A 27581-nucleotide genomic window follows, 5' to 3' on the forward strand; every position below is an offset into this window, starting at 1 on the left:
ACTTACTAGTTCTAATTAAGGGCTGTGTAGACCCTTAATTCGAACTAGTGGGAGGCTAGCCCTCCCCAGGTTTCCCTGGTGGCCACTCTGGCCAACACCAGGGAAACTCGTCTGCCCCCCTCCCGGCCCCGGACTCCTTAAAGGAGCACGGGCTGGCTACGGTGCCCGTGCCAGGTGCAAGCCTGCCAGCACCCAGCCAGCAGACCCTACACCTGGCACGGCTCGAGCCACCCACCCGATGCCCCCCAGCCCTCCCCCTCTTCCCGGGACCAGGCTGGCGGCTCCCCGGAGCTTGCCCGGGACCGCAAGAGGCGGGCACCCGCCTAGGCTAGTGCGGACATCGTGGACCTCGTCCACGAACTCCGCACTAGGCACAGGAAAGTGGCCGTCTACGGCAGGAGAGCTGCCAGCCTGGCCACCCAGGAGCAGGTGTGCAAGAGAATCAAGGGGGTCCACTGAGACCCCCGACCCTGAGCCCTGAGCTTACAATGGCCGTCCTGGGTCAGACCAAAGGTCCATCTAGCCCAGTAGCCTGTCTGCCGACAGCGGCCAACCCTAGGAACCCTGGAGGGGATGGACCGAAGACAGTGACCAAGCCATTTGTCTTGTGCCATCCCTCTCCAGCCTTCCACAAACCTTGGGCAGGGACACCACTCCTACCACCTGGCTAATAGCACTCCATGGACCCAACCTCCATGACTTGATCTCACGTCCCTTTAAACTCTGTTCTAGTTGTAGCCTTCACAGCCTCCTGCAGCAAGGAGTTCCACAGGTTGACTCTTTGCTTTGTGAAGAACAACTTTCTGTTACTAGTTTGAAGCCTGCTACCCATTCCTTTCCTTTGGTGTCCTCTAGTCCTTCTTTATGGGAACTAATGAAGAACTTTTCTTGATGCACCCTCTCCACCCAACTCCTGCTTTTAGAGACCTCTATCCTGTCCCCCCTCCGTCTCCTCTTTTCTAAGCTGAAAAGTCCCAGTCTCTTTAGCCTCTCTTCATATGGGACCTGTTCCCAACCCCTGATCATTGTAGTTGCCCTCCCCTCTCCCAGCCTCTCTCTTCCCCTCTCCCACCTCCTTTTCCCAGTCTCCCCCAGTTTTGTTCAATAAAGACAGATTCCATTTTTGAACACAATTGTCCTTTATTTTGTACATCAAGAAGAGGGGCTAGGGAAGGGTAAGTGGAAGGAGGTGAGGGAGGAATGGGGCACGAGCCCCCGATGGGGAGGACTGGGCTGGCTCTGCGGGCTTCTGGGGGTGGAAGCTCTCCTGCCCCCTCTCCCATGGCAGCCTGCAGCAAGTGCAGCCGGGCTGATGGCCGAGTGGTGTGATGTGCCCAGTGTGGGTAGTCCGGGCACTCTAAGCCAGGACTGCTTTGCAAGCGGGGAACCCCTGAGAACTGTCTGTCCGGGGTGGGGGTCGGGACCCTTTAAGCACAGCCCTCGGCTAGCCTGAGACAGCATCTCCACACTCTAAGTCCTCTTCTGATGCCCTGCCGGCACTGCTTCCGGCCATCCTTAAGCCCGGTTCAGGGTCCACTCAATGTGGACATGCTAGTTTGAATTAGCAAAACGCTAATTCGAACTAGTTTTTTAGTCTGGATCTGTTAGTTCGAATTAGCTTAGTTCGAATTAACTAATTCGAACTAAGTTAGTTTGAATTAACGTTGTAGTGTAGACGTACCCTCAGATTACTATAAAGTGGTTGTGAGGCTTCCTCTGGTACCCAATATTGTGGTTAAGATTGTTAGACTCCCTCATGCTGGAAGTGTGTGGAGGGGGTGTATCAGTAACTCCTGCATACTCTTATCAGGAGTCTGCCAGTTTAGTTTTGCTTTGCAGGTTAACAGTAGGTTCAATCCAATCCCTGAATCCTGTTTGAAGAGCATTCCTCTGTGTAGCATCCAATCCCTGTCACGGGACACTGACAGAAATTACCAGGTAAACTGCCCCTCACAGAGGCAGTATACATTCAACTGGAGGGTTTACAACTCAGGTTTCAGTTCCTTTAGAGCAGCACAGTACTGTAATCTATTAATAAAAAACAAATATGAATTTATTGACAAAAACAGATTCAAGTCAGTATTGAGTGAATAAAGGAATCAAATGGTTACCCACAAAAGAAAAGTAAAACATGCTTTCTAGAGAAAAACTTAATAGACTACAACCATTGTCCAAAACAGTTTCTCACTCTCAAAGTCTTTCTGCAGAGCTGCAGGAGCCATTCTTTCAGCCATCGCTCCTTTTCAACAACATTGTTCCTCAGTGAAATATAAAGGAATTTTACTACCCACTTACAGAGAGACTGCAGAACTGAAATGTATCTACAAATTTGACACTGTTCACCCTGGGCTTGAATAAAGACATTACTGTAGCTGGTTAATGCACTACAAAGCCAATGACCCCTGCCTTAGATATCTGCGTTTTCACATCAATAGCTATAAATGGCACACATTCAGCCCACTTAATTAGCTTCATTAACATGAGTCCTACAATTGACAGGTACTTTTTTTGGATTCTGTTACTGCCACTCTAACTCATCTGATGAAGTGGGTCTTACCCACAAAAACTCATGATCCTATATATTTTTGTTAGTCTAAGGTGCCACATTGTTTTTTAAGTTACAGACTAACACTGCAGCCCCTCTGAGACTGGATAACAGAGTGTTTTCCTTGTGCTTTGAAAGGCACTCCTATTGTTTTGTTCCTAGTGTGCTAACACCATGTTGTCTTCCCATCCCTCAGCAACCTGTTTCAATTTTACCTGCTAATGTAGCTCCTGTTATTCCTGGCTTATACTGCTTAATCTACATGTGACAGGTTGCTTCTGGAAGAAACCTGTTTCTCCTCTTAAAGTCTATAACCAAACAAAGTCTAATTTTAGCACTGGTGAGTTCTTAAGATCATATTGGGTGCACAATATTCAGGGTAGTTAATGATTTGTTGTCAGATGAGGATGTAGTGGCATCCCCAGGCCTGCCAACAGGAGGAGGGAAAGGGGTCAAGTGCCCTGGGGCCTGGTGATACACAAGGGCCCAGAGCTCCTGGCTGCCACTGTTGCTACTGTGGCCTGAGCCCCTGGTCCTTTAAATCACTGCTGGAGTGCCACACTCCAGGCCAGGGGTGGGCACAAGGGCCTCCACAGGCCAGATCCAGCCCGCCAAGTGGGTGGATCAGGCCTGCAGAGGCCCTGCTGCTCCCTTCCCCCCAAGCCCTAATTGGGCTGGGGGCAGGAGAGTGCGTGAAGCCTCCTCCCGCCCTGCCAGGAGCACATGGTGCTTTGAAGCCATGTGCAGCTCTCAGGGTGAGGGGGAGAGTGGAGGAGGCTTCGTGCGCTTCCCTGCCCCCAGACCAATTAGGGCCTGGGGGTAGGGGAGCTGCGTGAAGCTTCCTTCACCCTACCCTGGCCCTGTGAGCAGCGCACTTCAAAGGGTGGGAGGAAGCTCCCTGTGTTCCCCCATCCCCAGACCCTGATTGGCCTGGGGTGAGGGAGCATGCCAAGACTCTTTCATGGCATGGGTGCCTAGTGGGAAGGGGGGGCAAAGGGGCTCCCCCATCCTCAGGCCAATCATGGACTGGGGGTGGGTTAGCCCCGCCACTTCCTGTTTAGGTTCTGCCCCTTCCGGGGCGGCCCGAGGCTACTTCAAAAATTTTTGGAGTGGCTCCTGGGCAAAAATTATTGCCCACCCCTGCTCCAGGCAGTATTGAGGGCTGCCTGGGGGAGACACGGCACACTCTGGGCAGTGCTGATGGCTGCTTAGTCTCAGGCCTGCCCCTTCCACCTGAGGTTCTGCCCCTTCCTGGGGGACAAAGGAGGCCCCCGCCAGCTTGTCCAGAGCCTGGAGAAGCTGCACTTAAGGAAGAAAACTCAAATGCACAGCTACAAAATGGGGAACAACTTTTCTAGGCAGCAATACTGCTGTAAAACGTCTAGTAGTGATTGTTGATCATAAATGTGTCACCAATGTATTGCAGCAGGGAAAGAGGCTTATATTCTGGGGTATGTTAGCAGGAGAGCTGTGTGTAAGACATGGGAGGTAACTGTCTTGTGCATCTCAGCAGTTGTTAGGCCTCAGACTGGGCCAAATGTCAGAAACCCCCCTTCTTTTGGAAGCCCCTTCATTCCTCATGGAACGAGGAATATAGGGGCTACCAAAAGAGCGAGTTTGCCGGAAAAACTCCTGGGCTGTGTCTACACTGGCATGAATTTCCGGAAATGCTTAAAACGGAACAGTTTTCCATTATAAGTATTTCCGGAAAAAGAGCGTCTACACTGGTAGGCTGCTTTTCTGGAAAAGCCCTTTTTCCAGAAAAGCGTCTGTGGCCAATGTAGACGCGCTTTTCTGGAAAAAAGCCCCGAACGTCATTTTCGCGATCGGGGCTTTTTTTCCGGAAAAGACTACTGTGCTGTCTACACTGGCCCTTTTCCGGAACAGTTTTCCAGAAAAAGGACTTTTGCCCGAGCAGGAACAGCATAGTTTTTCCGGAAAAGCAGCTGATTTCTTACAGTAAATCGTCACTGTTTTTCCGGTGCAGTCCCAGCCCCCCAGCCCCTCCCCTGCACACAGGAAGGCAGCATGGGAACAAAGTCCCCAGCGCACGACAGACCGGCATTTTAGGTACTGCACCAGCTGTTGGGGGGGGGGGAGCAGCCCGCACACTTCTGGGACCTGGTGCACAGCTGAAGAACTCCCCACCCCCAACCTCACAGGAAGCCTGTGTTAGCCCCGTAGTCCCTGGAGGTAGCATCAGTGCGTTGTTAATCTTGGGGATGGAGGGCAGCGAAGGGGGCCCAAAGCCTCACAATTGACTGGTTGGTGACCACGGTGTTAGATATTTGGCTATTACAATGGTGTTTTGCTTACTGTAATCAACTTAGCTGGTGTTGGGTCACAGATTATGTTAATACTAATTGCCATGTCTGTAATTATTGGAGAAATACAAATGAAGAAAGTGTGTGCTTAACCTGGCACAAAGGAGGGAAACATTCTCAGTTTAAAGAATGAGATTCTGGGCATGTGCATGTAAATACAGTTCATTAGTTTGCATAGGCCTGCTAGATATTCTACTACAATGGTTTTTTGCCCATTTGTGCCAGCGTGAATTCCACCCGCCTGAGCAGGAGGGAGTTAACTCAGCCCTGAGAGCCAAGGAAGCCACACCCACTGTATCTTACTGGGCATGCTTGGGCTACACTACTATAAAAGGGAGCAGCTCAGCTCATTTGGGGCTGGTAGCAGAGGAGCATGCTGAACTAGCTCCCTGCAAGCCCCAGCAACTACCTAAAGGTTGGAATACTGCCACCTAGGCTAGTGACCAGATGCCTGTAGAGACCACGCTGGATTTGGAAATAAGGGGAAGTAGCCAGAATGCAGAGAGCCGTGGTGAAATGGAGACTCACCAGTGAGCCAAGACCGGGGAAGCAGGAAGCAGCCCAGGAGCGGCAATAGCTACCAGTGAGCCACTGTCAGGGAGTCAGTGTGTTGCAGTTAGGATTTCCCTGTTGACTCAGTGGTGAGGGTATGCCACTAACAGGGCCCTGGGCTGGGGTCCAGTGGAGTAGGAGGGCCTGGACCCCCCCTGTAGTAGGAAGTAAACCTTTCCCCAGCTGCTCCCCCACAAATCGACTCTGACCATTGGGTCATGTGTTGACTATTGAACTATGCTGCCCTGCCTATAGGATTCCCATGAGGGGACTAGAGGGAAGGAGCAGACAGACTTTGGGGGTGGGAATAGAGGCACCAGCTGGGGAGAAAAAGGGTGGGGATAAGTGCGATAGGGGCGAGGTGATCCACCCCACCTGAACCATGTCATCCCCATAGCCGTGTGACACCATTGTAACCAATTTGACTGTTGTGGGGTCACAAACTGTGTTAACACTACATGCAGGAATTGTGAGGTATGATCACCAGTGCTTGCACGTATTGGGGGAATGCAGAAAAGTCAGACTGTGTTTAACTCAGCTCAGAGGAGAGAAACTGTCAGTGTAAAGAACCTTGGATGGACAAGGGCCTCCATGCCAAAGCTCTGTGAAGTTAACTGGGGAGGGCAGGATTCTGACTGCCCTCCAGGTACGAGCTGTAAGACCGGTTCAACCTGTTTCTCCTCCCTGTTCTAATGATAGAACTAGAACAATTTCTGTAAGGAGTCTCTCTTATTATTTTAAACTTACTCCAGTGGATGCTGGAATCTCTTGTGGCTGGATGGTGCTTTGAGCCAAGCGGAAATCCCTCAGAGCTGAAATCAATAGGTTTGGCCCAGAGCCAAATCCTCCACAAGCCTGCAGAAGATGCGATGAGAAGCTAGCACAGTGGCAGCAGCAGGATGAGCAGCCAGCAGAGTGGCAACAGAGGGATAATGAGCAGCAGCCGAGTGGCAGCAGCAAGGTGAGATGAATGCCAGCAGAGTGGTGCCAGACAGCAGCGAGCAGGTGGATGATGAGTGACCAGCGGAGTGAGTAAAATGCCTCCTACCTCCTCCCGCTCAGGATGGGAAGTGAATTCTGCAGCTGCACCTCTGAACTTTAGATCTGCCCTTGGTCAGGGCAGTGACTGTGAGTGGGGTGAAGAGAAGGTCTGGGCATGTGAAGGGGACATTTACATTGCTGGACTTGAGAGCCTGCGAGGAAAAGGCCATTGCCCAACCTACTTGAGCTGGGATGTTTACTCATGGCTTTGGTTATGAACTCTGTTTGGGGTGTTTTCCCAAAGTAATGCCACGTTACTTCCCTCCCCTTTTAATAAAAGTTTCTCTTTTACACTCAGACTCTGTGTTTGTGAGTGGGGAAGCATTGCCTCCCAGAGGTGCCCAGGGGTGTTGTGTGAATTTCCCAGATTACTGGGTGCGGGCTCGAACCAGTTTTGTGTTGGATGGATGAAGAGAAACCCCTAGATATTGAACCTGGCCCTGGCTGCTGCTGGCATAACCTAGCAGAATGGTTACACACATTTACACTGTGCTAGCACCTATTGTGTTTGACAAGCAAAAACCAGAATCTGCATAGGACATCAGGTTCATTTTTGAGATTTTACATGCAAAACTTCATGTCCTTGCTGGTGTTCTCACTGTAAGAGCCTTTAGTGTGTCTTTGTGTGAACTCTTTTGTACTCAAAATAGTAAGAGCAAGTAGTGATAGCCTGAACAGAAATATGTAGTCTGGGGGTAAGGCACTCAGCATGTCTACACTACATGGAGGATTGTTGATGCTGCAGTTGATCTTCTGGGGTTTGATTTAGCAGGTCAAACCCCTTCTAAACTGAACTCAGTGGGTGCCCCCATTGACGCCAGTACTCCTGCTCCTCATGAGGAATAAGGGATGCCGACAGAAGTTTTTGCTCCCATTGGCCTCCTGCTGTGCGCGGAAACATGATGTTAGATAACATGATGTAGCTGGAGAGGCATATCTTACTTTGACCTTCCAACGTAGTACAGGCAGTCCCCGGGTTACATACAAGATAGGGACTGTAGGTTTGTTCTTAAGTTGAATCTGTATGTAAGTCGGAACTGGCGTCCAGATTCAGCCGCTGCTGAAACTGACCAGCAGCGGCTGAATCAGGACCAGAGCAGCTGGGGTGCTGCTGGGTTGGACCAGTAGCGCCCAGAGTGGCGCTGCGGGACCAACCGGCAGCACCCCAGCTGCTCTGCCACAGGCGTCTGGAGAAAAGCCTAGTCTGCTGGGGGGGGGGCGTACTAGCTGCGCCCCCCCCACCCCAGCAGACCAGGAAGACACGGGCGGCGCCAAGCTGCGGGGGGGGGGGCTCGGGCAGCGAGGCAGCCCAGGCGCGCCTGGACTGCTCCGCTGCCGGCTTCCCTGCGGCTTTGCAAAGCCGCGAGGGGGAGGGCTGGGGGGGGGGCTGCCCTGGGCTGCCTTAGCCCCTCCGGGGCTTTGCTCTGTGTCTTCCTGGTCTGCAGACCAGGGAGACGCAGAGACAGCCCCAGAGTACACTGGCGGCAGGACCGCGAGGTCCCGCAGTCCGTGTACTCTGGGGCAGCCCCGTTCGTAACTGTGGATCCGACATAAGTCGGATCCGCGTACGTTGGGGACTGCCTGTACTTGCATCCTCATTGCAAGAGACACACAAGCCCACCACATGGTCTGAGCACCCACTCCAGAATCTGGCAAACTTGTTCAAGAATTGGGCTGTTTAGGCCACTGCTTTTAATCTGCCTCTCTGGTCACAGGTCACAGCATAGGTGATGATGTTAGTCCTGTCCCTGGACTGGACTGGTCAGGACCGTGAAGTCCTACTGCTGTCACAGTGGGTTGTGATAGACATGCAGCCATGTTAATCTGGTCTAGCTGAAACAAAAGACAGGACTATGCAGCACTTTAAAGACTAACAAGATGATTTATTAGGTGATGAGCTTTTGTGGGCCAGACCCACTTCCTCAGATCAATTTTATGGAAGAAAATTGGCACGACCATAAATACCAAAGTGATACAATAAAAAAAAAAGTGAACACATATAAAATTGACAAATCAGATTTTAGAACAGAGGGGAAATGCGAGGGGGGGAAAGTTAGTGTCTGTGAGGTGATGATATTAGGGGTGATAACAAGCAATTAGAAACACTATGCCAGAGGATACCACTGCCAATCTGTAACTTTGTTCTCACCCGCAATTATTTCCAATTTGGAGACAACTTATACCTCCAGATCAGCGGCACAGCCAAAAAAATCTTTTTACTTAGGCCCATTTACTAAATTCACTAAACTTTAGGACAAAGCAATAGACATTTAACTAAAAGGACTTAATTTAATGAAATATTAAATGTGTATTAACATATACCTTATATTGCTATATTATTGTTACATCATTAAACTACATTACTATATTACTAAACGTAAAATACAAATATAAAAAGAATAAAACTTTCAGTTCTAACAGTGGGGTGTTCTCCAGGGGCCCAAACTGGGACCAATCCTATTCAGGATATTCACAAATGATCTGAGAAAGGACTAAACAGTGAGATGGCAAAATTGGCAAATACAAAACTGCTCAATATAGTTAAGTCCAAAGCAGACTGTAAAGAGTTTCAAAAAGATCCCACAAAACTAGGTGACTGGGCAACAAAGTGGCAGATGAAATTCCATGTTGATAAATGCAAAGTAATGCATACTGGAAACCATAACCCCAATTATACATATAAAACAATAGGGATATGTTTTAGCTGTTACCTCTCAAGAGAGAGATCTTGGAGTCATTGAAGATAGTTTTCTGAAAATATCCACTCAATATGCAGCAGCAGTCAAAAAAGCTAACAATGTTGGAAATCATTAAGATATAGATGAAAGAGAAAATTTTGTATTGCCTCTATAAAGATCCATAGTGTGTCCACATCTGGAATACCATATGCAGATGTGTTCATTCCATCCTCCCAAAAATATACTGGACTTGGAAAATGTTCAGAAAAAAGCAACAAAAATGATTAGGGGTATGAACGGCTTCTGTATGAGGAGAGTAATAAGAATGGGACTTTTTAGCTTGGAAAAGATACTAAGGGGGATATGAGTCAGAGCTATAAAATCATGACAGGTATGGAGAAAATAGGTAAGGAAGTGTTATTTACTTATAACAAAAAAAAAAAAACCTAGGGCTTCACCAAATGAAATTAATAGGCAGCAAATTTAAAACAAAAGGAAGTATTTTAACCAGGGTGGATTTGATTTAAATCACATTTATTTAAATCACTAGTTAAGACTCAATTTAAACATGGTTTTCTACATAAAAGTGCAGTCTTGTTGGTTGTCATAACCTTAATTTTTTCACAACTCAGAGATAGATGTAGGTTTCATTTTTAGAAGGTAGACACTATACATTTTAAATAGTGATTTATTTTGAACACAAAATGAAATGAATGATTGGTTATTTCATTTATCAAAGGTAATGAAGCAGATAGTTATGAAGTCATTGAGAAATGAGCAATCTCCAATTCAACAGATTAATCATTAATATTTGGAGGATTTTCATGATGTATTACAGGTGGTACCTCTAAAAACTGGCATTCTCTGATCTGGAAACATCTGTAGTACAGCAGGACCAAGGATGCTCCTGAACTTAGGAGCCCGGGAACCTAAGGGCAGGAGGGACAGCCAGGCTGAGGAAAACAAGGTCAGCTGCAGGCAGTGCAGGACCCGTGCTGGACCCCCATAGCAGTGTGGAGCCAGGGCTGGACTTCCCTTGCAGCCTCTGCAACAGCACAGGCCTGGACTCTCCTGACAGTCCCCGGGAGTGTAGAGCCAGAGCCCCCACAGCAGCCCCCTGGAGTCTGGGTCTGGGACCAGAGCCCTGCAGCAACCCTGGAAATGTGGGGCCAAGATGGATCCCCATGGCAGCCTGCAGAAGCACGGGGCTGGGGCTGGAGTCCCTGGTGAAAAGGTGAAAGTGCATGCTGTTGCATGAGTATGTCATGAAAACATCTGTATTTTTTTTAAAGCTCAAAATAGCTGATAATGTAAGACATTGGATGCTGACTGCAATTCCAAGTGGTGATTGAACCTGGTGATATCCAGAATGTAAAAAGCCTGTTACCCATGGTTGTATCTGTTTCCATCTCTTCACAATTGACTTCATATTATTACTTTTGTATGGCAATCTTGGACTCTTATTTCATAGAATTAATATAAGCAAAATATGTACGTAACTACACTGTTTACATGCTATTTTAGGCACTTGACAACACTTAGTCTAAGGGCAATCAAGTTGTTCTGTTACCAGGATGAGTCTGTAAGAAATGACAAATCATTTTGCCAACTATTTTGTCTTCTCTCCTCCATTAGGGGGCAGTCTGGCTGATCATTCATGAGTCATTTGTACCCATGGTAACGTGTGACGATCCTTAACTCCAGTCTACTTCTAGCCCAGAAGCTTCTGGCTTGGCCTTGGCTCAGATCAAGCAGTGTCCATTTTTAGCACTTTTTTTTTTTTTTTTTTAAAGAAACTAGAACACACAGTACCGCAGTCGGTGCTCTCATGAGTTGCAACGCATGAAAGCTTATGACATAACAAAATTGTTAGTCTTTAAAGGTGCCATGGGGCTTTTTTTTCCCCTTTTCTGAAACAGACTAACAGGGCTACCCCTGAAACGTCTCTTCCTGCGCCCTTTCCTAGGCTGAGCTTTTTTTATTTTTTATTTTTTGGAGGGGCGGGGGAAAAGGGCAAAATATTTAGCTCCTCAAGTTTTTGCTACACGCAGCTGGCTGATCCTCTCCTGCTGCACGTTCCACGCCAGCTCTAACACCTCACGGTCTGCAGGGAGAGCAGTTTTTAACCAGGAATGTGCGCATTGGAGGCACCACTCCCTGCCCGCCCGTAGCCTTCAGACGGCTGGTGCTGCGGCGCTCGGGAAGGGGCGAGCCTGAGCTCATTTCTACGTGGCGAGTTGCACGCACGGGCGCGAGGCCGAGACCCTCCCGCTTCCCTGGCGCGAGCGCCTCGCCCCTCCCGCGCCATGAGGCACGCTACGCCACACCTCGCGGGTCTCCCCCCCTCCCCGGGTGGGTGGGGCCGGCGCGCGGCCTCCTTCGCCCGCCCCTCCCTGCCCCGCGGGCTCTGCCGTTGACTTCAACCGAGCAGCCTCTGACGCCAAGTGCGCCACAGCTTCAGTCTGGTCTCCGCGGGGGCGGGGCGGATTGTGAGTGGCGTCCCGCGTGACCAATGGGCGGGCCAAGCGCCTGACAGCTAGGCGGTGCGCGCCCACCGGGCAGGCGCGGGGCGGGCTGCCCGAGGTGGCTGGCCGGCGCGGCGGCTGAGGCGCAGCACTCGGCGGGAGGAAGCGGAGCGGCAGGATGCGGGTCTGGAGCTCTGTGCTGCTGCGGGAGCTGATGCGGCTCGGCCAGCCCGCGGGGGGCGGAGGCTCAGCGGTGAGGCGGCCGCTGGCCCCGTTCGCTGCGGCCGCCTGGGGCGCTGGCTCGCTCCCCTCCCCCTGCTGGGGGCCGCCGCCCGTCCGCAGCGTCTGCACCCGCTCGGAAGGGGCCCTGCAGGAGCCGGGCAAGGGGCCGCCCCTGTCCGCTAGGGCGCCGCCCGCCGACGGCGGCAACAACAACCACCTCAACGGCGGCCAGGAGCTGGCCGGAGCCGGGGGGGACAAGTGAGTCGGGGGGGGGGAGCGGCGGGAGGCTGAGGCGCTCGCCACGCGGGGAGATGCTGCTGGCGGCGGGCCGTGCCTGCGCTGTATGGATGGTCCCTCCCGCGGCGGCTGGGCGGGGACTCGCGTGTGGGGCGTTGGAGGGCTGCTCGCCGGGCCGGCGGAGGTGCTGGGGGCTCTGGGCCCCCGACCCTCCCCCGGGTCGCAAGCTCCCAGTAACCGCAAAGCCGCCACAGCAAGCCGGCGCGTCTGGGGCTGGAGTGGGCGAGGGGTCCCTCGCCGGGCAGGGCAGGCGTGTTGCTATCCTGAGGGGCAGGGTGAGCGCCGCGGAGGGTGGGAAATCCTAGACCCTGCCTTGTGCCTTCTCCTTCACTGTTCTGCTTCTCCCGTCGTAGAGAAAATACTTGACTGCTTTTACCCGCTTGGTGTATTGACTCGTTGTGGGTATCTCTCCCTCCCTCAAGGGGAAAAGCAGATACATGCTGCAGCTATGCCAAAGGAAATAGTGCCGTGTACGTCAATATTAAGTAAAAAAAAATCTCAAAATAGTGCTGGCACCGGCTTTGTATTCGGACTCTCTGATGTAAATGTATTCTAATATTAAAATAAGCTTTTAAAAATGCTTTCTATAATTAGGTATAGTGCATTTTATCTGCGAATTTCAGTAGGATTCAGCACATTATGAACATGCTATTTATGTGTCCTTCAATCAAATGGGAAACAAGGGGGAATACATTTCAGATAAGACAATATGTTCTGGTGCTTTTTTGTTGGAATGATATTTTGTTTGAACAAAAATACTATGTCTGTTATATTATTAAAGGTGAATTCAGTGCACTCTCTCCTGTATTGGCACTCCTGCAATGGTCTTCTCAATTACACTGCTACATCTTGTGATTTTTAGAAGTTAACCTCTAAGTCCCTGATCTCCAACCTATAATTAGTAGAGAGAGAATTAACGATGTTGTGCATTACACGTGTTTACACTAATTCCCATGGAATGTGCCTATGGGACTAACTGGGTGGATTGATCCTAATTTATGTATTGGTCTCAGGGTTGGGTGAGGGCGGGCAGGTGTTGAGGACAGACAGCAGTGAAAAGCTGATTTCATTAAGCTCATTTTAATATTTGAGGGCTTAAAATTCATCATTGGGCTAAATATTAGAAAAAGGTACAAAGCACATGAGAATTCTATTTATTAAGGTCAAGGGAGCAAAACCTTCATTTAAAAATTTGGGTTCCTCACAAATGCTCTGACTCCTGGTAAAGGAAAACATGCTAGAACATCTAGCTCAGTGGTTCCCAAACTTTTTGGCATCAGGCCCCTTATTGATTTTTGGGAAACCTTCCCCCTCCCCCAGCAAAAAACTTGAGCAAAAAAAAAAAGGAACTGACCTGGACCAAAAAACAAAAATAGCAAGGGGATGGGGGCGGAGGGGTTGGGTTGCCTTGCACTCCCCTCCCCCCGGAATTCCTTTACGCCCCCCAGTTTGGGAACCCATGATTCTAGCTGAAGAGCTTCATCTTTCATATCAATCTGTATGTATCCGTCTTGTAAATGTGACATTCTGTCTCTTCAGTCTCCTAGAAGAGAGAAAATATGCTGTCTAGCTCCCTGCTTTCCTCTTTTGCCCTTCAGAGCTTTGTGTCTGTTTCTCTCTCTCTCCCCAAGCTTTGGCTTGTTTGAGGGCAGGTCATCCCCACTATGGAGCTATGAAAGTTGTATTATTAAATTCCTATAATACCCATAATGTGTATGCATAGTATATTTTCTGCATATGTGAAGTTTGGATGTAGTTGTGGATGTAGTTTCATAAATGATCATAAATATAAATTAATAATGAAACTAATTTCCATTATGATTCTAAATGCACGTCATATCATTATTGAACTTTAATGTCAAGGTAATGTCATTTTAGTGAAAGAAACACATACTTGGATGGATACTAATGCAAAAAGGGCAGCATCCTCACTCCCCAATTTGAATTCCTAACCATTCTTGTCTGTAGATTAATTCCAAAGTAGTTATTCAGGCAAAGTCTGTAAAATAATATCTTGTATCAGTGCACTAAGATTTTAGTGCAAATTTTAAATAATGTCTAATCAGTTTATCACTCGAAAAAATACTACTTGATCACCCATGGGGCAAAATGTACATGCTACATTTTAAAAATAACTTTCATTGTTTTCTTTGACACATGGATGCACTTGATAGTCTGTAGTTATTTTGATTTTCAAGCTTTAGTGCCTAATGCACAGAGAGTAGTATCTTACAATTACCAAAACTCAAGACAAATGCACACTACTTTGTGAGTGTTACAGTACAAATGATAGCTGTACTCTATGACAAGAGTACAATTATAAAGAGAAGCACTTTTTCATGCAACACAGCTGGTGGCTCTTACTGGTGCATGCTAACTGAAGTGAATAGCTTAGTGGGGTTCCAACATGGATAATAAGAACCAACTTGGTATAGAGCCCTTTAAAAATAAACTACTGGCCACTGTAGACGGCAGGATACTGGAGTAAATGGACCACTGATTCAGTATAAAAATTTGTGTATCTGTCTTTACTGGTGCTCATGGTTTTGAAATGCTGCAGCATGACATTGACAAGAGTTAATGTTCCTTAGGGCAGGAGTAAAATCCCTAGTTATTCATTGTCACTTAGCTGCTCAAAAATTGTACAAAACTATGAGCAGCAGCTGTCACTGGAGTTGTCTGGAGACTCAAGAAAATAGTACTATATTTTACACTCAGCATGGTATAAAGGGTAATTTTTGCAACTGAAAATTTTACAAAGTTAACTTTTTATGTGAAAAATTATACGGAAATTCATAGATTGTTCAGCTGTTATGTAAGCTTTAGTGAATTTTCAAGCCCTGAATATTGTTCCTGTAATTAAGGATATGACTTTTATAGTTCTTCTTTTGACCTCCTGTCCCCAGATACCATCCCATTTTCCACCAGAAAATCATGTATGTTTTTTTGGGGGAGAACTTTTTTAAGCTCAGTTAACTAGAGAAGCAATCCTTGGTGGCTGATTTTAGAGCTAGCAGTTTTCAAAGTTTTAGGGCTCACTAAAATTTGCAACTTAAATTTATCTTGTATGTATCGATGTGTTTTAATCAAAAGGTGTTTTTTTTAAAAGCCTTAAATATAAATTTCCATGCTTAATAACGGTTTCCCTTTGCAGAGAAATCACAGAAATTACTATCAAATTAATGTTCTGGTATACAGGCAGTCCCTGGGTTACGTACAAGGTAGGGACTGTAGGTTTGTTCTTAAGTTGAATCTGTATGTAAGTCGGAACTGGCATCCAGATTCAGCCGCTGCTGAAACTGATCAGTTTCAACAGCGGCTGAATCTGGACACCAGTTCTGACTTACATACAGATTCAACTTAAGAACCCCAGGCGTCCCCAAGTCAGCTGCTGCTGAAACTGATCAGCAGCTGATTCCAGGAAGCCCGGGGCAGAGCAACTCTGCCTGGGGCTTCCTGTAGTCAGCCGCTGGTCAGTTTCAGCAGCGGCCAACTTGGGGACGCCTGGGGCAGAGCAGCTCGGGTGCTGCTGGGTTGGTCCAGTAGCGTGGCTGCTCCTCGGCGCTACTGGAGCAACCCAGCAGCACCCCAGCTGCTCTGCCCCAGGCGTCCTGATTCAGCCGCTGCTGAAACTGATCAGCAGCGGCTGAATCAGGACTCCTGGGGCAGAGCAGCTGGGGTGCTGCCAGGTTGGTCCAGTAGCGCCAAGGAGTGGTGCTGCGGGACCAACCGGCAGCGCCCCACCTGCTCTACCACAGGCCCCGGGCTTTGCTCCACGTCTCCCTGGTCTGCTGGGGGGGGGGGGGCACTAGCTGTGTCCCCCCCCTCCCCCAGCAGACCAGGGAGATGCAGAGCAAAGCGGCAGAGGACCCGGGCCAGATCAGCTGGAAGCGCCGCGGTTCTGGCCGGGTCCTCCGCGGCTTTGCTCAGCGTCTCCCTGGTCTTCTGGCTCCCCCAACAGACCAGGGAGACGGGGAGCAGCTTTTCTCGCCCCGGAGGAGGCAGGCGGCGGGACCAGGCGTCCCGGCCCTCCAGTCCTCCGGGGCGAGAAAAATCCCCGTTCGTAACTGCGGATCCGACATAAGTCGGATCCGCGTAACTCGGGGACTGCCTGTACTTTTTTTTTCCATTTGTCTATCTCTCCTGTTCACTTTGTTTCTATCATTCTGCAGTAAAGGACGTAGGTATTTCAGTGGATGAGAAGCTGGATATGAATCAGTGTGCCCTTGTAGCCAAGAAGGCTAATGGCATATTGGGGTGCATTAGTAGGAGCATTACCAGCAGATCTAGGGATGTGATTATTCCCCTTTATTCAGCACTGGTGAGGCCACATCTGAAGTCTTGTGTCCGATTTTGAGCACTCCATTACGGAAAGGATGTGAATGATTGGAGGAAGTCCAGTGGAGAGCAGCAAAAGTGATAGGGTATTGGAGCACATGACTTATGAGGAGAAGCTGAGGCATTTGGACTTACTTAGTCTACAGAAGAGAAAAGTGAGGGTAGATTTGATAGTAGTCTTCAACTACTGGAAGCGGGGGGGGGGGGGGGTTCCAAAGAGAATGGAGAGAGGCTGTTCTCAGTGGTGACAGATAAGAGAATGAGGAGCAATGGTCTCAAGTGGCAGTGTGGGAGGTCTAGGTTGACATTAGGAAAAACTATTTTACTAGGAGGGTGATGAAGCGCAGGAATGGGTTATCTAGGAAGCTGAGGGAGTTTAAGTCCTGGCTTGACAAAGCCCTGGCTGGTATGATTTAGTTGGGATTGGTCCTGCCTTTAGTAGGGGGTTGGTCTCTATCACCTTCACAGGTCTCTTCTAACTCCGATTCTATGACTCTGATTTACATTCAGTCTCTGACAGTTAATAATAGTGCACAAATGCTGCTGCTTCATGTGCCCTCCTTGTTGGGAAGTTGGAGCGGTCTTAGGCCTTCCCCTCCATCTCCCTCCTCTTCAGGGGCACCATATGGATCTAGAGCGCCCCCTATTCCTGGAGGAGAGAGGACTACAGTTCTCCACACCATCCCTGGATATACTGGTGAACTGCCTCCTAGAATAACAGGCAGCTTTAGTCAGCTAGAGCAGTGTTTCTCAACGAGTGGTACAAGTACCCCCCAGGAGTACTTGAGAAAAGTCTGGGGGGTACATCAACACAACTGAAATTTGGAGAAAACTGAATTTTTGTTTTAAGTTTTACAGCACTTTATTATACCCGGCTACAATTTAGTTGTTTAAACAGATGTGTTGCAGTGGTAGAATAAAAAACATGTGTCTGAAAACTGTAGGTGCTGGGGGTACTTATAATTTTTTTTTAAAAAAAGGGGGTACTTTATAAAAAAAAAAGGTTGACAAACACTGAGCCTAGCATATTTATTTGTTCTGTAACTCAAGTGGGAACTGTTGGTTGTGCAGTGCTGATGGTTTAGAACAAGTGTGTGTGTGTGTGTGTGTGTGAAACCAACCTAGGAAATGACATATTTAGCCTAAATAACTTATTTTTATTTTTTTAATCACTTGAAAGTTAGAAACGCCAAATTTATGGACTCCTGTTCAACCTTAATTCTTCCCTTTTATGCATATATGTGTTATGGTCGTCTGATTACTCAATAACATTATTGTTTTCCACAGGACTTGTCTCATTCAGATTATGGGATGGATGCACAAGGGGGCAAAATGAACAATAGAGTAGTTGACTTTGCAGTCTTAATAACTTTGCAATTGTATTAATGTACATCATATATAATTTTCAATCAAATATCTTTGTACTCCAGCCCCATTGGAAACTTGTTTTAGAAGAAAATTCTGTCATGTTAGAAAGATACATACCGGTAGTTTTTCTCTCTCCTTGTTAAGTCTTAATTTATTTTACTGTGATAGACTGGGTGATTTTTTTTTTATATAGAAATTCCTACTTATAAAATTATCAAAAAAAAAAAACCCACTTATGGAAGAAATGTAGATTTGAGGCAACTGCGCTATATATGAAGAAGTCAAAAGATTTTTTTTTTCTGTCTGATTTTTTTAGGTTCCAAGAATACACAGAAATTGTAATGGCTGTTCTAGTCATTCATACTACAGCATGTGCCAAAAGCAGCATTTCCAAGACTTCTCTACTTGACTCTATCTAACCTGCATGTGCAAGATACCACTTTTTGAATTCTATTTGCAGCATAATAGCACCTGAATTTTCTACTTCTTGTATTGTAGGGCAGTGGAAAGAAAATCTTATGTTGAGCTAAGACCACTGTGACCATGGTCATTGGAAAGATCACACTGAGAATGCTCAATCATGACAAATGGCAAAGAAAAGGGCAGATCTGCAAAATTAGTAGTTGGTTCTATAATTAGATTTTATCAAGCTAGTACTGTAACCAAACAGCTTGTTTAATACCTTACTAGTTACCAAGAAGCTAAAATACAGTTCTCCTTAAGCAATCCAGCCTTTGGTTCCTATTAAGGATGTGAAGAAGTGGGTAATTGTGTAGTTGATACAATTTGTATAGACTACATGATTAGTTGATGAGGGAAGGCACTCAGAAGGAGCTACCCCTGCTGCATCTCTGCTGTTTAAATGTAAGAGCTGGGACCCAGTCAGCCCAGCTCCTACTACATTTAAACTGCAGACTCACAGCAGAGTTAGCTCCTGGACCCGGCGTGAGCAAGGACTGAGCCAGGCTTGCTTATTCCCGGCTTGCACCGGGTCTAGCAGCCCCTGTCCATGAGAAGCAGCTTTGTTCTGCTCACAGCCAGAGCAGACTCTGTTCATAGTGTTTGGGGCTAGCCGCAGACGGGGGCTGCTTCTGGAGCAGCCTTTGTCTGCAGGGGGCTCCCAGGACAGAGTTGAGACCTCCCCCATGGACAGGGCGCCTTCGTAGCACCAGCCTCCTGTTGTCCCCCCTCTGTGTGTGTGGGGGGGGGGGGGAGGAAGAGCAAGTAGCACCATGGAGACAGTGCTGGGGGAACTGGTTTTTAAGTTGATTCCCCTCAGCGCTGGCGGCTCCAGCTTCCCCCTTCCCCTTCCGCTGCCTCTGATATTTAGGCAGCGAAGGGAGGGGAATATGAGTAGTCGATTCAACTACCTGATAAGCTTAGGCCTAAGCCTAGCCTACTTTTTTACATCCATAGTTACTATTAGGGATGAGAATGGGTATCTGTTGGGGGAAGAGGGGGTGTATCCCTAGCTCCCCCCAGTTCAATTGGCTAACCAATTAGCATAATGTTTAATCGATTGACTGACTAAATGGGATTTTACATCCTTAATTCCCATCCAGATAGCCAAGTCTACTAAGAACATGATAGTGTACATGTTTAAAGGGTTAACTGATGAGCCTGGGTTCATTGGCTAATATGCACAATTATAAGCAGACCCTCCCCCCCCTTGTGCTGCTGCCTCAGTATCAGAGTCAGCAGTGAGGGGGAAAGGCAGGAATGTACCAGTTCACATGGAGCCACCTCCCTCCTCTATCCTGTATGTAACAGTGTAAGCAGTTACATGATTACATAATTAAATGCATTTTAACATCCTTAAAGTCTATTATAGTGAGCGTTATTTAGTCTTATTCACCCTATATGAAATATTACTAACCCCAAGAGATCAGATACTAATTGACCTGATGAGTAATGTATTTCAGATCTGAAGCAAATGCATGCTAACAGCCAATTCTTATTAACGGATTTAAGATTTATTTAAGAAAGAAAGAATTATTACAGTTAAAAGATCATTATACACACAGGTATAAATAAAATTATTGAGTGAGTTTCATAGCATACACGACATGCTTCCAAATTCTAAAACTACTTCCGGATTCAGTTCATTATGTTATAATCCATTAGGCAATCTACTTACAGAATTTGTTCTAATTCTTCCATGAGAATTTGCATGGGTACTCAGGTTAAAGACCTTCTTTATAGTTCCTAAGCAGGGTGAGAAGCTTCTTTTCAAAGCAGAATCTTCCCTTGAAGAATAGGTAACATACATTGTTGCTTTGAAGTTAATCCCTGTTTCCTAGTCTTATGTAGCTAACTAGATGTATTGATTAGCAAAACGTAATTAACATTAAAACTATTCATTTACAACAAACTTAAAAGAGAAAGATATTACTACACCACAAGTTTTATTTAAATATTGATATCACTGTTTGATCTGAGTCAATGTAATTGGGTGGTGAAATACAGGAACAGAAACTTGGCACTGACAAGATAATTAGATCATTGTTAAATTTCTAACCGATGTAGGTAAACACTGACAAAAACAATTTGTATCTATCGCTCATTCTCTAATTGTACAGACCTCTCATCTTTTTAACATGGCTTTGATAATTGTCTATAAGAAATGATCCTATTTACCATGTCAGTACTTCTCTAATAAGTCTTTAAAAGTTGATTTTTGAGTCACTTAGTCAGCTAGTTGACCAACCCTTGATGGTTCAGCCTCACAGCCATTTCATACTTAAGTTATTTAGTGTTTTTTATTTTAAAAATACCAAAACACCCTGAGCAGAGCTGACTTAAAGTTGTAAGTCAATCACAATAGCCCTGACCCAGAACACTCATTTGATTCTGAAATACATTAAAATAGTTATTTAGACTCTTTTAATGGTACTTTTATAATTTTCAAGACTGGTGTACTGATGGAGTGGATTGTTTTAAAGGTGGCATTAGACTCTGACCATACCATGTATCCTTTCCTAATTGGATTTATTTCCAAATCCAGTCCATCTTGCATAGTAAGTGCCATACAGGTACAGACCAGTGGTGCATTTGATCCAGTATTTAATGCTGGTCAATACTAAAGGTTCAAGAAACCCAGTTACGTAAGTCATTGGATAGGGAAGCTTTCTTCCTAACCCCGATCAGTTAGAAACTGGCTCTTGCTCTCAAGAAACTTTTGAACCCTTCAAAAACTTGTGTTTGTGTGGTTTTTCATGTTTTTTATTACTGGATTTCTCTGAAAGCATGGACATATTTAATTCTTTTGAATCTTGCTAAACTCTTAGTATCTATAATATCTTGAGGCTTCAGGTTCAACTGGTTCAATATACTTTGACAGGAAGAGATGTTTTTATCAATTTAACATTTTACACCTTTCAGTTGCTGTGACCAACTAATTCTTGCATTATGTAAAGGTGAATATAAGTAATCAAGTCATACAAATTTATTTACATTCATTATTTTGTAAAACTTTATCATGCCTCTTATCTACTTTGCCTCCAAAATAGACAGTGCCAGTCTTTTAATATGGAAGTTTCTTCATGGCTTTTATCCTTGTTTGTCTAGTTGCCCTGGTAGTGATAAGAAAGTCACCATTATATTATGATGGCTGAGCTCCTAATGTGAAATGAATTGATGGTCTTAGTGTGTTTGTTTCCTAGTGAGTGGCTCTGTGAGTAAATCAGTACTACAGTTTTAAAAAAAACCTATGGTTGGCCTGTACCAGCTGACTTCAGCTTGAGTCATAAGGATGTATAGATGTTTGAGCTTCGACTGAAGCATAGCCTAGTGTTAGCAAAAGCCCCTCAAAATGGTATCAGCTGGCACTGGCCAGCTACAATTGTCTAATTGCAGTGTAGCGATACCCCAAGTAAAAAGATCAATACCACCTTAGTTTTCAGGTTTATTTTAAAATTGACTCTGTGAACAGCCCTGCAGTTCTATGGGTCAGCTCTGTGCTGGGCCAGAGGAAAATACAGGCAAATTACAGGTATTGGGAGCTGGATCCTTGCTTACATGGTCCCTATAATGTAGAATCTTTGTTAAATGGCAATGTGGGACAACCTTCATTATTCCAGCCCATAGAGTAGGATGGTATTTGTAATATCTAGTTTAATTAACCTCTGTACTTTTTCTGTGTTTTTTCAGAACATGATGTAAACTGCAAAGTAGGGAATAAATTGGAATTTCCACTTGAAGCTAACTATGGCTGTAGCACGTCCTCTTTACTTCAGTACTTGGCTTTATGTGGTATATGCTGAATAACACTTTCTTGTTCAGTGTTACTGCTCTAAAACATGGCTTTTAGGTTAAGCAAATGTTATATACTAATAATATTGACGTGATAAAGAGGGCAAAAGCTTATTCTGCAGTTTTAACTGATAAACTTATTGAAAGGTCCATTTGACAAAGCATTTTCTGTAAATATAGAATAGTAGCCTCATTTGCTTTGGCAGCTGGTGCAAATTTATTGTTAAATCAAGCTGACTTGCTCAATATTTAACAGCAACAGATGTGAAAGAGATAATGGGAATTTTTTTAAATCTTTGTGAAATGCATACACTGATTTAAGAAAATATAAGTGTAAATGTTATGAAGGGTAGGAGTAAGAAACTTACTGTCCATTCAGTTTTTAAGGCCATAAGTCTGCACTGATATAAATAGGATAGATTCATTTTCCTGGGGCATAATTATAAAGCTTGTTATAGAGTAGATTCATAGGTTTCAGCTATTTTTGCAAGTACAGTAAACTTCCGAAAATCCGGCACCTTTAGGACCCAGGGGGTGCCGGATTATCAGATATGCCGGACTATCAGAAGGGGGGGCTATGAGGGGTCTGGAGTGGGGTAGGAGGGGATGCCACCCCAGACCGCTGCTGGTCAGTTTCAGCAGCAGCTGAATCGGGGATGCCTGCAATAGAGCAGCTGGGGTGCTGCCGGGTTGGTCCCGAAGCGCCAAGGGGCGGCGCTGCGGGACCAACCCGGCAGGACCCCAGCTGCTCTGCCCCAGGGGTCCCCGATTCAGCCGCTGCTGAAACAGATCAGCGGCTGATTCCAGGAAGCCCGGGGCAGAGCTGCTTTGCCTGGGGCTTCCTGGAATCAGCCGCTGATCTGTTTCAGCAGCGGCTGACTTGGGGACCCCTGGGGCAGAGCAGCTGGGGTCCTGCCGGGTTGGTCCCGCAGCGCCTCGGGGCGGCGCTACAAGACCAACCCCGCAGCACCCCAGCTGCTCTGCCCCAGGCATCGGGATTCAGCCTGCTGGTGAAACTGACACTCCTGGTCAGTTTCAGCAGTGGCTGAATCCTGATGCCTGGGGCAAAGCGGCTGGGGTGCTGCCGGGTTGGTCCCATAGCGCCGTCCTTTGGTGCTGCGGGACCAATCCGGCAGCACTCCAGCTGCTCTGCCCCAGGCATCCCCAAGAGCAGCTGGGGTGCTGCCGGGTTGGTCTCGCAGCCCCAAGGGGCAGCGCTACGAGACCAACCCGGCAGCACCCCAGCTGCTCTGCTTCAGGCTTCCCCGATTCAGCTGCTGGTCAGTTTCAGCAGCAGCTGAATGGGGGAAGCCTGGCGGGCTGCCCCAGCACTCCGGGTTCCTGATGGTGCCGGACCATCAGGAGTCCCGGAGCATTGGATGCCGGACTAATGGAGTTTTACTGTATATGCATTGCCCTCTGTAAAATTTTTGCAAGTATATGCATTGCCCGAGTGACCACAAACATTCAATCTGGATTTCAGATGGCCAGAAATAAATTTTTTGTGTTCATAGAAATACTGCATATAGTTGTACATAATTCAGGAAGTTCACAGGTAAATGTACTGAAACTGCATAAAAAGGTTAAAAGGAATGTGTATTATATTGTAACTCCTAAAATATATGAAATAGAATTTGATACTTTAGATACTTTTAAATTGCAGTATAAAATTACTTTAACAGTGTATAATACTTTTGAAGTCTAAAAATTGTCTGTTTTAGAAGCTAAGTGAATTGGATCTTAAAGATGCAAAATGTGGCATGGAAGACTTTGAAGAAAGTTCTGTAACTTTCCTGGCATAATTGCATGTATTTGTCTCTGAGTTGCCAGCCTGTCTTTAAATGAGGCAATGCTGGCTAGTGTACAGATGTTTTTTCTGAAATGAAAAGGAAACAGTAAGAGCTCTGTTAGTTCATAAATCCACATCTGTTCTTAGTGCATTCATACATGATAACTGTACTTAATCATTAAAGATAACTGCTATCTACAGAAAGGGGTGGTATATAGTCTTGTTTTAAACTTACCCATTAAAAATAAGTGTATAAACTTGTAACTTGAAAACAATCTTCAAATTAGTTACTATACCGTCATCAATGCAAGTCAAGTTCTTTCCTAGAAACGAAAACCTTCAGATGAAACACAATGACTGTTTGGTTGTGAAAGCGGTCTTTCACAAGATGCTGAAGAATTTGGAGTTGTATCCAAAAATAATTTGTGGGACCTAGCCCTAGGACTGCAGTAAATACTGCTGCAAGTAGTCATGTAAAATAGGAAATCTGTGTGTGTGTGTGGTGGTGGTGGTGGTGGGTGTGGTTTTTTAAATAAATAAATCACAAATTTTGGGGAAGGATGTAAATTCCTGGTTAGTCAGTTACCTGGTTAAACCTTAGCTTTAACCTGTTAACCGATTAAGCAGGATCCTGCTGTGCCACCTCCCTCCCCATGTACTGGGTTGTTGCTGTGGGTAAACCAGATACAGTTCCTGGCCCCCCCTCTTCCCCCCATGCGTTTGGTGCCCAGCTCCTACTCCTGGGATACACCCTTGCCCCTTCCCCTCCCCCTCAGGGCTTGAGCAGCTCTCAACCTGTACCTGGGTGTGGCGCACAAGTAAACCGGTAGTTGGTAAGCATTCCCTGATGAGACTGATGCTTACAAGGTAACTGGTAGGGATGTGGACGACTAGTCGACTGTCCAATGAGCAAATGCTTTTTGGATAGTCAATACGCTTGTCGACTAGTTGCTTCCCCCCCCCCCCCCCCTTGCTGTCTCTATCTGAAAGGGTCAGTGGGATGGGGAAGATGTGGGGGGTGCTTCAAAGCAGCAGCACCACATGGAGCCGAGGTTAGACAGGGGGCTCCATGTGGGGCTGCCATTTTGAAATGCTGCATGAAGCCTGAGCCTGGGCTCCCTGCGGCATTTCAAAGAGGCACCGTGAAGGCCGTTGTCATCTGGGGACTCTAAGCTGATCCCCACTGATCCCGGGCTCCATGCAGCACTGCCTCTTTGAAGCACCGCAGGAAGCACTGGGCCAGTGGGGGACTGCCCTGTGTTTCCCACAGCACTTTCGCCTTTGAAGCAACCCTGTAGCTGTTGCTACACTTCAAAGGTGAAGGCGCCCTTATCAACTAATTGAATAGTTGATGCAAATTGTATTATCTGTTTGATTAGTCAATCAAAATTTTACATCCCTAGTAACTGGCTACCTATTGACATTCCTAGTAGAGGGAAGGAGAATTTAATATGAAGCCCATTGTTAATATTAAGGATAGGATTAAATGTATGTAGGTTATTGATTCACTATTAATTTTTGATGAGTAAACTGACCTATCATTGAAATAGTTTCAGCTAATACTGTATTTCTGCAAGTATGAATCTGCAGATGGTCTACATGTTTTACGTGACTACTTGCAGCACTATTTACTGCAATCCTATGACTGGGACCTGCAAGTTATTTTTGGATATATTTCAGAATTCTTTAGAATTTTGTGAAAGACAGCCTTCACAACCGGACAGTAATTTTGCTTCATCTGAAAGTTTTTGTTTCCAGGAAAGAACTTCATTGATGACAATATAGTAACTAATTTGAAGATAGTTTTCAAGTTACAAGTTTATACACTTATTTTTAATGGTTAAATTTAAAGCAAGAAGACTACATACCATCCCTTTCTGTTGATGGCAGTTATCTCTATTTATTTAGTATACAAAAACAGAGCATCTGACGAAGTGGGTCTTTGCCCACGAAAGCTTATGCTCCTACACTTCAGTTAGTCTATAAGGTGCCACAGGACTCCTCGCCGCTTTTGCAGATTCAGACTAACACGGCTACCCATCTGATACTCATTACTACCGAGAGTCTCTAAATTTGACGTGTACCAAAGAGCATAGTTTTTTTTTTAAGTTGACACTAAGTCTAAAAAAACCCTGAAGTGCATATAGGATGAGGAAAAGGGAAAATGATCTGAAGCTCATTGTAACTTTGTTCCTAGTAATACTGAGATATTAGGTCCAATGAGAATATCAGCAATCTATTACAGTGCAAATCTAGAGAGTAGCATTTAAAAAGCTGACTTTAAACCTGAAATTCCTGGCATGCTATTGTGAAGCTTCAAAAAAGATTGTTTTGTTATTTAATATTCATCATCTAATTTGAGAAGGAGCTGGGAGGGGAACACAATTTATTGCTGATCCTGTAGCATTACATTGAGGGTGAAATGCCAGAAATACTACTTTAGCAAGGATAAAAGGTGTGCAAGTGAATTATTTAGAGAAGGTAAATCTGTCTATTCAATTTAAACATTCATAATACAAGAATAAAAGGCTATTGAATAAAATTTCAAAGCCCAGACTTATAACTGTGGAAACATTTTTTTTTAAAGTTTTCTTTCTTTAACTGACTTGCAACAACATATAATTGATAGCAGGAGCTGATTAGGAATAAAAAAAACTTCTTAGATGTGTATATGGATAATGAAAGCATCCATTGCTTTATTAGGATATTGTACCTAGGAGGTAGACATTTTTAAAAAAATATATAAACTTGTGCTTACAGGTATGAGCCAGCTATTAGCTGATGGGGATAGGGCATAAGCTTCTGTAAAGAAAAATTAATTATCCTACCATAGGATTTTTGCACCTTCCCGTGAAATTTCTGGCACTGGCCATTTCAGGAGACCGTGAGTTAGGTTAACTGGTTAACCACTAATCGTTGCCCTTACCAGGTGAACTTACCGGTTCTCGTTAACTGGTGGGGGCTGGAGCAACTCCCCGTCTGCTACAGGCAGGACATTACTCCAGCCTCACAGGAGGTCTGCTGAGGACAGGGGCTGCTCTAGTTGTCCGGTCCTATAGAGCAGCCTTTGTCCATAGGGAGCCCTGACACCCCACAGTCAGGGGCTGTGTGTTCCTCCCCTTACTTGTGCCCCCTTTAATCTGTTAACCAGTTAAAAATATTTAACATATTAACTAATTAAATGTGACTTTACATCCCTACTTTCTAGGAGTTACTTTTTGTTATTTAAACTGTGAGAGGGATGCAATATTTGAAAAGTAAGATTAGTCTTGATGTATGTGGTCAGAGAAAATGTGAGGTGAAGAAAAGAATGAAGGCTATAAAACTGTCATGCACATCTGTATTCTCATAGTGAAAACCAGTCTTCTTTACAGTTCAGAGAGCAAGTCTTCATGGTCTCTAGACAAATTGTGCCCTTCCACATGTATAATTCCCCCTCAAGTCAGTGAGAAGCCTGCTTGTGATTTCAAAGGTGGAATTAAGCCTTGTGAACAAAACACAATTTGTGCCTCTTCCTCCTCTTTGCTCCCCCGATATTGGAGTTGAACTTGGTCGTCTAATCAAGTGATTCAACATATTTGTCCACATGTGTTCTTGTGCTATAGAACCTCATAAACAGGAGGATGTGATGTCAATTTGTGAAACTGCTACATTAGAATAAATATGTACTCTTCATTCATTTGAGTTTATTGCCGTATACAAAACCGGTTT

At 45.8% G+C, this 27581-nt stretch overlaps 1 protein-coding gene across 3 annotated transcripts in view; it reads left to right on the plus strand.

Moving 5' to 3' along the window:
* Positions 1-11690: 11690 nt before the first annotated feature.
* The window catches only part of GLS (glutaminase), a 118160-nt gene continuing 102269 nt past the window's right edge, over positions 11691-27581 (plus strand). The window contains exons 1-2 of one of the 3 annotated variants that reach the window (XM_075934203.1): positions 11691-12085; positions 12547-12609. In XM_075934203.1, the coding sequence (XP_075790318.1) occupies positions 11784-12085; positions 12547-12609 (365 nt within the window). In that variant the 5' untranslated portion in view covers positions 11691-11783. The remainder of the gene's footprint in view (positions 12086-12546; positions 12610-27581) is intronic. The other 2 variants (XM_075934201.1, XM_075934202.1) reach the window with 2 other exon arrangements.

This window comes from Pelodiscus sinensis, chromosome 7, assembly GCF_049634645.1.
Source record: "Pelodiscus sinensis isolate JC-2024 chromosome 7, ASM4963464v1, whole genome shotgun sequence".
NCBI classification, from domain to species: domain Eukaryota; kingdom Metazoa; phylum Chordata; order Testudines; family Trionychidae; genus Pelodiscus; species Pelodiscus sinensis.